General features: G+C 38.4%; 1 protein-coding gene across 1 annotated transcript in view; it reads right to left on the bottom strand.

The window, feature by feature from the left end:
* Positions 1-12,248, bottom strand: part of LOC149074622 (uncharacterized) — a 48,246-nt gene that overhangs the window by 20,746 nt on the left and 15,252 nt on the right. Inside the window, exon 2 of the mRNA XM_089246994.1 lies at positions 1,716-2,911. Coding sequence (XP_089103120.1) covers positions 1,716-2,911 — 1,196 coding nt within the window. The remainder of the gene's footprint in view (positions 1-1,715; positions 2,912-12,248) is intronic.

Below are 12,248 nucleotides of genomic sequence, written 5' to 3'. Positions count from 1 at the left end.
CGGGCCACCAAGTCATGCTGTGGTATATTTTCGGTTATCAAATAGGGTTGCTCAAATTTATTGAAAACTTTTATTTACTCTGAATTTATTTCCTTCATTAAATCTGAAGTTTGTCCCGATAATTCTGAAATTATTCATTAATTTTAAATTTTTACTAATTATGAAATTATTGCTTTCGAAAATGCTTAAATTTTTTCATGAATTATCACTCTTGACAATTCTGAAACTACTCGTGACATTTCTGAAATAACTTTTGACAATTCGGAAACTACTCGTGACATTTCTGAAATAACTTTTGACAATTCTGAAACTACTCTTGACAATTCTGAAACTACTCTTGACAATTCTGAAACTACTCTTGACAATTCTGATAGTACTCTTGACAATGCTGAACTTACTCCTAACAATACTGAAATTACTCTTGACAATTCTGAAATTACTTGTGACTATTTTGAAATTACTCTTGACAGTTTTGAAATTACTTGTGACAGTTTTGAAATTACTCTTGACAATTCTGAAATTACTTGTGACAGTTTTGAAATTACTCTTGACAACTCTGATAGTACTCTTGACAATACTGAACCTACTCTTGACAATACTGAAACTACTCTTGACAATTCTGAAATTCTCAACAATTCTGAAATTATTTCTATCAGTAATTCTGTAAGTATTTTTAAAATCAATTATAAATATTCATCAATTATGAAAAAAATGTTCAACAATTCTAAAATTATTTCTTTCATTAAGATATTTTTCAGCATTTCTATAATTATGTACACCTTTCGAATGCCAAATTTAGCCTCTTGAATATATGTAGTATATAAAAAATCACACCGGTCAGGGTCTCCGAATTCGTTACGACGCTCCTTTTAATGTATCAAATGCAAAGAATTACAGTAAAACCCCTCTTAATGGACGCCCCTCAGATGCGATCACCCCTCTTTTGCAGTCAAATAATAGTTTCTCCTTATATAATAAAAGTATGTATTTCAAACCCCTGATTAACGGACACCCCCTCTTTTACGGACGATTTTTTTTTGTCCCGTCGGTGACCGCAAAGGAGAGGTTTTACTGTATTATTGAATCTGGTAAGTATCTCACAGGTCTAACAAAACACAGCGGTACAAATTTCAGTGGCCAAAAATCTCTTTAATCTTTTATTATTATTATTATTTTTGGAATTTAATCATTTTTCTATGTAAAGTAGCTATTTTCTAAAAATGGTCGGTGGGCCGCAGCGAAAAGCTCGGAGGGCCACATTTGACCCGCGGGCCACCTGACGTACAGTATAAGGCAGGGGTCTTCAACCTTTCAGACACCGAGGGCCAGATTAAAATTGTCTGTTCTGAAATCACTATTTTCATGAATTTTGAAAAAGATTTTTTTGATTAATTACTGATTAATTTAGTTGATTATGATTAATTTTAATCTGAAATAATCTTGAATGATTTTTTAACTATTTAATGCAATAATTCTGAAATTATTTGTTTCATTAAAATATTTTAGAATTATTTCTTCACACAGTAATTCCAAAATCATTCTTTTAATTAGTTCTAGAATTAATCGTCTTTCAATGTTTTCACCCATTTTCTGAAAATGGTTGACGCGCCATGATAAACAGCTCCGAGGGCCACGTGTGTCCCGCGGGCCATGGGCTGAAGACCCCTGGTATATAAGGAATATTATTCATAATTCTACTTGAGGATAGCACTCACCTTTTTCATTTTGACCTCCGAAGTACTTTCGAAGCTTATCTGTTGCTTCTAATTCAGCTAAAATGCGATTGTTCGTCATCACATTAACTGACAGCCAGGACAATGCTGGGTATATCCTGGTCTCGTAAGTGTTATTGTTCTTGATTCGCTTATAAACGGGTGCGCTATTCGAACATGCTTCAAACTGTTTCGGAAATTCGTTGTTCTTAGTATGAACTATTTCTTTATGATTTCGTGCAGAAGTAATTTTAAATTTTTTAATGTCTCCCGATCCAGATTGGACAGAAGTTATATCAGTAGGATATCTATTCGCTTCTTGACCTTTCTGTGTCAGAGATTTTTGAGGCACTGAATAATGATGAAATGTGGAAGGAACTACCGATTTCTCACTTTCTGGTCCCTTTATTTCTTCAATCTTCAAGTCATCAGTTGAAGTTTTTTCCACTGAGCTGTTCAGTTTTAAATTCTTAGTGGATGACATTGTTGAAATCTCAGCCTCCTGGCTCGAAATGTTTATCAGAAATTTTTGTTTCTTATCTAAAAACAAATGTTTGATGCTATTGGAGTCTTTAGATTTGTCTAAAGGAATTATAGGTGATTCAACAAGAGTTTTATCAAATGACGAGTTGAGTTTTTTATCAGTGATTAATAAAGATGGTGTATCATATTCAGGAATTTCATTCAAGTCGAGTTGAGGGGTGAAAGTCGCCATCGGTGTTGAATTTCGAAGCGATTCAGTGGCTATTTTATCGTTATCACTCACTGTAGGTATGTAAAAACCAGTCGAATTTTCATTGGAATTTGACCCAATACCGGCTATAATCCGTTCATCCATTGCCTTTGTGTTACTTGTAGAATTTAGGTTTCTATACGTTTCCGATGAACTGGATTCATCTGTTTCTGTATTAAAGGATATGATCGTTGTTAGTGATTGTGAACTGTTTTCACTATGCTCTTCTGTATTGATAATTTTCGGTTGCGACTTAATGAAATTTTCTATACTATGGTTGGATTTTGTTTCATTTGGCATTACTTTTTCTTCACTTATTTGTATAGAACCGTTAACCACCGGAGATTCGACATCAAAAAAGTATCTTTTGCTGTGTTCCAAAGAATTTTCATGACTGCGCATTTTGATCGGAATGAATGCAGTTGGAATTGTTTTCGCAGTGGATGTCTTGTAAAACGTTTCCAACCTGAAATAAATAATTAATAATAAAAAGCGATTTGCTTTAGCTCATTTCATTAAAAAGTTCGTGTTAGCTATATTATTTCAAACACATTTTTTTTTATGAAAATTGTATTTATGAGTTTATGTTTGCTCCTCATTATATGTATTAAAAATAATTGAAGTTGTCAAATTTTATACGGTACACTGAGGTAAGTGGAACCCGCTTCTTTCATCAGTGCGAATTCAACAAGTTAATGAAACTTCTTGAAAACATGGTAGCAAGTTTTTTGAATCATGCTTTTTCAGGGTAAATGTTTTAAACTTATTTTCTGCAGTGTTCCATTTTCAAGATTAGTTTTATTTTTAGTTGGCGAACAGTTCATATAAGGAATGATATTGAATTCCACTTACCCCAGTGTACTTTAACCCTTAAAAAGTAGAAATAAAGTCTCTATAAAACACTTGTTACTGCATACATCAAAGCTCTTTGTTTTTTTTTGAGTTTTACAATATTTAAATTTCATGATTAATGTATATATCATTGTATTTTTTATAGTATAAATATACACAGTCAAAATCACATAAACATCTTTATCATTCAGAATAACTGTCATGTGCAGTCTGACGAAAAGCCAGACAGTTTGTAAGTGACGCGATAAGATGCCGGAGGATTTTCGTAGGTACCCGCCACCAAACAGACGGCAGTCCATTCGATGAATGAAGTGCATGGCAGTGTAAACCGGACAATCGAGTGGTCTCAAATTTTGAATTGAGGGACCAGAGGGACTTGGACGTTTTAGCATGGTCTTCAAATCCTTTTCAGATATGTCTAGCTACATTATGTCTCATTACCATTGTGGAATATCTGTTACGTCCCAGAAAAGAAAATCCTTATTTATGGATGCACATTATCTGCAAGGTCGGTTTGAAATCTGTTTATAGTTGAAAGTGTCATTATAGATATAATATCATGGTTGAAAGTACTGGGCGCGAGTAGTGCAGTGATAAGATGCTCGTTAACCATTATGACCTACTGTCAGGTCCGCAGGTTCCGATCCCAAAAATTAGCAAAAAACAGTTTCTTCCCCTATCAGATTTTTATGCGACCACCGATAGATGGCGCCTTCTGAATATGCTCTGTCCGGAAGTTCCCTCCGTGCTCAAGCAGAACCTCCTAGAGATAGAAGGCCTCAGCACTCTGCTTGTGACGTCAGTAAGTAGTCCATTTTCCCTCAGAATATTCAGGGAAAGAAAATCCTTGCTCGTGCCAGTATCATCATTGGGAGGAAAAGAAATGGTCGGGCTCAGAATTGGCGATTTCTATGCCCCACATCCAATCAATATGCGGTATTTGTGAGCCAATCAGGAAGATTCTACGCCAAAATAATAAGAAACGAAATAGGATGCTGTGTTTCAAAATGTGGCAAACTTGCTAGGTAGTCTGAATGACGTTTATGGCAAACAGTGCAAAGGCCTTCTTTCTCTAGGAGGTGCTGGCTCAAGACGAAGGCGGAAGTATAGCACACTTCCGATCCAACTCAATAATCAGTAGTAAGTTGCCGAATGGCGATATGATCGAAGTCAGTGTGTGCGGTAAAAAAGGTGGCTGATATCACGTTTGATTTCCTCACCCCGTTCTTGCAGAGTGTTGGTTCTTCAAATATAGTCGCCAAAAACAGCTGCAGACATCCTTTGAGGTCCGTTTACACGCGTGTGTAGTGCGTTTTAAACTACACTCACAGTGTGGTTCAAAACGTTGTAGTTCAAAACAGAATTTGAAGTCGTCAAGTACTTTGAAATGTATGCTCACGTTCAGGTTTAGTTGGCAAGTGAACAGTAGATAAACCGGGTTCTATTTTTACGGTTAAGTAAGTCCTGTTCGCATCCGCCTAGGAGCGAGACCTCGTATTATCCAATGAGCTTTGACTATTTTATTGCTTTCGCTGGGACAGTTTTTTGAGGGCACTTAAAATTAAGTTAGCTACCAAACTATTTGATGCGTGTAAACGGCCCTTCACACATGGCGTAAAATGTGACTAATCGGAAGCGGTCCAATTTCAATACCACTATGATAATTGAAGCAGTAACCAGAGCTGCAGCGATCATGCATACGCTCTGATCCTCCATACACAACATGATTTCATTGTACGGACATTTCAGACAGAAGTCTGGTAGCTCCCTAGTTCATTTTTTAGGACAGTAAATATCTCAACGGTTGGCCATTAAGTCTCTTCACAGAAGATCTTCAAATCTCATTTCAATGGCACATTCTTACTCAGTTGTTATCAGCATTCCGGTTATTTGTCTAATGATAGTACATTTTAACGACCGCAGCATGTAAAGTTCTCCCAAACTGGCCCGTTTAAAAAGGATACAGTGATTCTTGGTTAGAAAGCTGAGCACTATTTATTCTGGAAAATCAGATAAAAATCACTTTCTTATTAAACCCATGACAGTAACGAATGAAACACTTTTGGAATGCTTATACAGTCACTGTATTACAGTGATACCTGGGCTTATGAATTTTTCGTCTAACGAAGATTCTTTCGTGTTTTTTTTTTTTTTGGCTCGGCAAGCAAATACGGATTCGTTTAACGAATATTTTTATTGATATAGATGGGAGTGCGGTAGCTCAGGTCGATAAGATACTCGCCTAAAGTACCAAAGTATGTTTAGAAGTGTCGCGAGTTCAATACCCGGTTTGTCCTCGTCAGAAAACTTTCCTGACACATGAGTGCAACAGAAACGGCGACATGACCACGGAAAAGATTCCTACCGCAGGGAGTTCCACACCGAGGAGTTGGCACACCAACCTCTCGATGAGTATAAAAAAGGCTTCCCCGTTCGGAATCGGCAATAAATTGTAGGTCCCGGTCTAATTAGCCTTCGTGTGTAGAAAATGACCATGGTGCGACAAAAATGATCAAATGATTGATATAGATGCACGCGCTAACATAAGACAGCCACGTCGTGAGCTGAATTTTATAGTGGCAATCATCTCGTCAAAATTACTGTCACTCGATCGTGATTAACTCATGTCCACCTCGGAATCTTTTTCCCAGAATCTTCCCCACTTCGCTTTCTGAAAGTTTTTGAACCATTTCATGTAAAATGGAAGATTCAGTTAATAGAAAATGTACCAAAAAAAGGAGCCTATGTTTTCAGAGCACGCGTTCTTACAGTGCAAGACTCTTTCTATCAAACTGAACAGTCTAGACCAGTAGTTCCCAGCCATTTTCAGGCCATGCCCACCAAAGCTTTTGTCAAGTGAGGTACCCGCCTCCTCATGAAAATTCATAACTCCATGACAAATTATTTTTTGTTATGTATCCCCCTGTATTTCTTGTAATTCTGTCGTTCGAAAAGTAAAGTCCTATTCACTTTGAGGTAACCAAAAAACTTATTTTCTTAGTCAAAAGCAGCGGTTCTTAACAAGGGGTCCTTGGCGAGACTTCAGGGGGTCTGTGAGCTTTCATGATATAACAATTAAGTCTTTGTATTTACATTGCTCAACATACAGGCTTTTATTTTGTAAAGGGGTCCGTGGCTTACATATTTTTTCTTATTGGCACAGGGGGTTCGTGATCTTCCTCTTACTGTCACAAATTGTCCGTGGAACACAAAACGTTAAGAACCCCTGGTTAAACCCCTTCCAAAGAAAACACTGAGAGAAAAATGAAAGAAAGAAGTCATTAAGAAAATCTTTAAAAAATATAAATTTGAACTGATATAAAAAAAAATTTTAAGAGTTCTGAAAAGTTCCAAGCCTTAACAAAACAAATCATTCTCAAACAGCCCCACTCAAAAATCAAATTGCCCTCTTGTGGGACGTGGGTCTCACGTTAGGAATCACCGGTCTAGAATCCTCCAGACATTCTAGAACCTTTCTTTTCCATCTGCATGTATCAGACACAGAAATAAACTGATCGAATCACAAATGGACAGAGACACCTACGAACTCGACTGGGTTGTGTCGACACCAGCTTCAGTAGACTAAGGGTACGGACATAGTGCACGCGTGTTTCCGATTTCGAAAGTGGACGTGGTTTACACTCGCCGGAAGGATGTACATATTGTATAAAGTGTATAACCAGCTTGCACTATTTCTTTTACCCGTCCAAACCTGCGGGAGGGAGAAAAACGAAAAAAAATGCTGAGATAAATAAAAAAAAGCAGTTTCACGATTCTCAGGGTTGCCAATAAAGTGTCTGGAAAAAGGGGTTACCCTAAAGCAGGGGTGGCCATCTTCTTTCAGTTCAAGGGCCAACATAATCGTCAGCTGCAGTGAGGCGATGTATAAACCGCACAAGTAAAAATGAGAGAGCCCCGCAAAACTCGCACATTCGTACACGCCATAAGTAACACGGCAAAACACGGGCAATTTGTTCACTAAACTTTAGACTGGGCATTGAATTCCCTTCCCTTCTTCATAAACATATTCATTGTTTATTTGGTTGCGTTCTCAGTCAGATGTAATGCATCAAAAATTAGTTTTTTCTGCAAAAAAAATTTTTCCTATCAAATCTATTCATCGTTTGAATTTCACATAGAAAACATTTGTTCCAATTTTTCTTTAATTATTATTTTATACAAATACAGGAAACACCAAATATAGTGCAATTATTTTATAATATTCTGATTAGGTTCGTCTTAACCAATAAAAAGATCTGATGTGGGAAATATCGTCATCTCTTTTCTCCTTACTACTAACTGATGTTAAATGATTCTTTCAATGTTTTCAAATTTACCAAAGTACCAAATTTGAGTTTTTAGAAGAACATTTATAAATATAAATTTGTGTTAGAGTCAAATCAATCAGTTTCATTTATGGCTCACAATCTACACTGCTCAAAACAATTAGGGGATCACATGGTTTTAACAAAATTACGCAAAGATGTATACCGATAAGTAACATAAAATGAATCATCCATAATTTAAAGCCTAGCAGGAAACGGAAGAAGAAAACTTCACATGCAAATCAAAGTTCATGACGTCAAAAACCAGAAAAAGGAGATAAGGGCAGAAATCGGGATGTTGCAGAAACGTCTGTTTTACTGCCGTAACTGTGAAATTCGATTGCGCAGTATTTATTTTTGAGACAAGGTGACTTGAGGATGTCTCAACAACGTGATTTAGCGGAATCCATGACATGGCGTGTTATAGGCAGACTGGAATCCGGGCAAACACAACGTAGTGTCGCGGACGCTGTTGGAGTCGCCAGAAGTGTTGTTGCAAGGCTGTGGAATCGATTCCAACAAACAGGAAATGTTAGACGTCGACCAGGGCAAGGTCGGCCAACTGATGACCGGTATGTACGGTTAACAGCTCGTCGAAACAGAACAGAGAATGCTACGCAGCTGCAAAGACGGTTGCTCTTGGCAACAGGACGAAGGGTGTCCAGCCAAACAGTACGTAATCGGCTTCATGAGGGAGGGCTCTATGCACGTAGGTCAATGGTCTGCATTCCGTGGACCCCACGCCACCGTGCGGCCCGAAGAAGATGGGCTGCTGAACATCGAGATTGGGAGCAACATGATTGGAGCCAAGTGCTGTTTACAGACGAGTCCCGATTCAGTCTGGAGTGTGACACCCGACGTGTTCTGGCACTCGAAATAACCCCGCATTCGTTCGTGAAAGGTCACAATACAGACGAGCTGGTTGGATGGCATGGGGTGGAACCAGCATAGACGGACGTACGGACCTGCATATCATTCGGAATGGCACTTTGACGGCCCGAAGGTATGCAGACGAGATACCGCGACCTCATGTCATCCCTTACGCTGGAGCCATTGGAGATTCCTTTGTTTTCCAGGATGATAATGCCCGACCGCATAGAGCTCGTCTGGTGGACAACATGCTTGAAGCTGAAACAATACAGCGTATGGAATGGCCAGCGTGCTCGCCTGACCTGAATCCAATCGAGCATGTTTGGGACATGCTCGGACGACGCATTGCTGCGCGACCAAGGCCGCCTGTTACCGTTCGAGACTTGCAGATTGCACTTCTTGGGGAGTGGAGCAGTATTCCCCAAAGTCTGATCGATAACCTCATCGCATCCATGGCAAACAGGTGTGCAGCAGTCTTAGCTGTTCGAAGAGACCACACGCCCTATTAAAACTCATGCATCATGTCTAAACAGTACTTTTTTTTATCGTTTACATGTAACCAAATTGTTGCCCTAAATCATCTTTTCATGTTTTTTCCATATTTTCAAAGAATTAAAGCTTAATTCCAAATTTTTTTACGTCTTTTTTCTGTATTGCGCATTGATACGCGTGTACTATCCATTGTATGCCAATACGTGGCTGTCTCGCACGGTTTTCTTCACTTTTTTGCTTGCTCCCCTAATTGTTTTGAGCAGTGTAGTTCAAATGCTAGTTTGAAAGAAGCGACTCGTGCTGTGTTGAACATTGTCAGAACGTGCATGCGCGTGATCGACGCGTGTTTTTCTGGCGACTGTTGGTTGCCAACATATTTTCTGGCGACGTTTAATAATAGATATGCTTAATTTTATTAGCAACCGGCATCGCATTTGTTACAGTCGTTAAAACATGGGACGCACGTAACGAAGGTGGTGGGTTCGATTCCCATTCATATCCAGCTGTTTATTTTCCTTCTCTACCATCTTCATTTTTTGATGATCTTGAATTTATATATAATTTTAATAAAATTTATTTCTTTATAACATTTTAATTTTTTTAAACCGTTGCACAGGTTAAATGTCATTGATTATATTATATTTCATCATGAATCACCAGATGCATGGGGCTAAGGGGTTGTGTCTAAACAGCGAACGGGGAGGGATGGGGGCCGACCCGTACAATAAATTATAATTTATTCACTAAAAATGTTTTCATTTTTTTTATTTAATCCAAAAGCGGTTCAGCTGCATCAAGTTAACAGTAATAACGGCTCGCGAAGCGAGTGCCCAACGAAGCTGGGCCCACCATCATTTATTGATTCATAGGAAGCCGACCCATTCCTTTGTAATTGGTTCATAATAAAAATAGCCAAATGCCAAAAATGCCAATTTTTGCTTGAAAGCCTTCATTCATAAACGTTGTTCATTTGAGCGAAATCGCCAATCAACTCTCGTATTTGGCGATGAGTTTCCAATCATAGTTGCCATTCAAAACATATTCAATGTTCAACACTGCAGCGAGACTTTCGTTAGTTTGACACGCACGAAATGGTGTTGATTGTTGACACATATTGTAAAATAAAATAACCTGATCTTCTATACCTTATATCTTAAAGTAAATTCTCATTAATCCAATTTTCAAGAGGGTCATTTTAGCCTTCGGTGAGGTTTTGTCTTTTTATAGCGCTCCTTGGTTTTAAAAGAATTACCTTTAACCTCTTTACTATCATGGTTATAATATCAAGCCCAAACACCAGTGGAATAAATACCAATGAGTTCTCTGTGTTTTTTTCTCCTCTCTTCACCATCGCGAAGCCTTATGGCAACCCTATTATCACGATTGTCAATTATCTATGGAAGTTGTTTTTTCTTTTCCCTTCTTTCTCTGTAATGTATCTTTCTACTATGTACATGTAAGAGCGAGAGAGAGAATCTTATCTATATATCATCTATTATACTTTTTCCTTTTATATTTTTCTTTCGCTTTTTTTAATTCTTTTTTCCAACTTGCGGTTAGGTTAGGACAAGGTTACCGTATTAACCACCGATTCGTTAAATAGATCCAAATTTCTTGCCAAAACCTTGTACGTGAAGTGGTTAAATTTCGGGTGGTACCGAATTCAATGATTTTCTATAGAAACGTATACGAAATTGCGTTTTGGCTAACGAAAGTGATTCCGGAACGAATCAAATTCGTCAGCCGAGGTATCACTGTACCTTACATCGTATTCGCACCAAGCCAACTTGCGTCATATGTGCTTTATTTCAAAGGCTACGCGCTGTTGTGATGTCAAACATATGATGGTATGGGCCGAATAATTTGATTTTTGTAATACATTCGGATCTAATCATTAAAACGGTAAAACAGTACAATGACCTTGTAGAGTGTCATTGACATGATGTACCAACTTTACGATCCGAATTTTCTGAAATAATCTGGCAAACTCTTAAGAAACTGTTCGCGATTTGTTCGACATCTGCTTTCTGATATCAAGGAAACTGATTCCGAAAATAGTTCGGACACGGAGGAGATGATAGTACTATAACCCACTGGGGATTTGATTCTAAAATTTGCTTGAATGGGTTTGTGCTATAGCATGTGTGCGTAACCCCGCGAATGTCTCTCCCCCCTTCTTTTTCTTAGGCATCAACGTATTTTTACAAGCATAAGCGTCATTTCTCACTTTGTCTGCACTGGAAAGTATCCAAATTTAACTCAAGTGAACAAGCTCTCACTTATCTTCCAGGACATATCCGAGTTTTGGCTTTTACACGTTCTTAATTTTTTTTTTCTTATAGCCTATTTCTATATAGCCTTCTCTTATTAGTTGTGTATTCTAGGTTTCCAGTTCCTCCCAAGATTGATGTTTTTTTATTTCAAATAATGTAATTAACTAAACCTAATTTTCTCTCTCTCTCTTCTCAAGTAGATACAAATGTTCTGAACACATGATGAGAATCAGAATATATGGCTTGGCTACTGCTTTTTAATAGCACATATTTGCAATATGCATTATTTAACTTTCATTTTCGAATTTACTCGATTCATTATAATTCTAGAACGACAGATGCGTGTTTTAGAGATTTCAGATGAAAATAGTGGCTTATGCTTTCTTGAATTCAGCCCTTTGACGTTCGAAGTGACGATATATCGATTTCCTCTGTTTGAGCGCGACAGCAAAAGAGTTAATACATGCCTGGGCATGACGGGAGATTAGGTGGGTCTTGTTTAATCCCCAACGCATAGTATTATGTCACGCCTTTGAGCCGAACACCGATATTGTCGGCCCTAAAGAAAAGTCATGAAAGAGATACATTGGGCTGAGAAAAAAGCAGTCTATCAAGGAAACAGACACTTTCCGGATACCATGCCGAGACAAACTCGGAAGGAAAAGTCATCCGGTCTCCACCGGACTTCAAACCCAGACACCTTCCCCACAACCAGGCGAGTATGCTTCTATTGACACCATTGAAGACACGACCCCCCCCCCTCTCTCTGCCTTCCTTATTTCACGCACTGTGGCGTGAGGCGCTGAAAAAAAACCCGTCTATCGTTCTCTACTGATTCTCGTGGGGTGGGAGGCATTTGCTGAAGTTACGAAGGGCTACTAATGCGCCTCACGCCATAGTGCGTGAAATAAGGAAGGCAGGGTCGTGTCTCCAGTGGTGTAGATGGTAGCATGCGCTTTCCCGGTTTGTGGGAAGCCTGGGTTCAAGTCCC

Source organism: Pholcus phalangioides, unplaced genomic scaffold (genome assembly GCF_987345545.1).
Source record: "Pholcus phalangioides strain wild (caught in Gottingen) unplaced genomic scaffold, Ppha-v1.0 ptg000017l_1, whole genome shotgun sequence".
NCBI lineage: Eukaryota > Metazoa > Arthropoda > Arachnida > Araneae > Pholcidae > Pholcus > Pholcus phalangioides.
The sequence above is the reverse complement of the archived record's forward strand: the minus strand, read 5'-3'. Positions and strand labels throughout refer to the sequence as shown.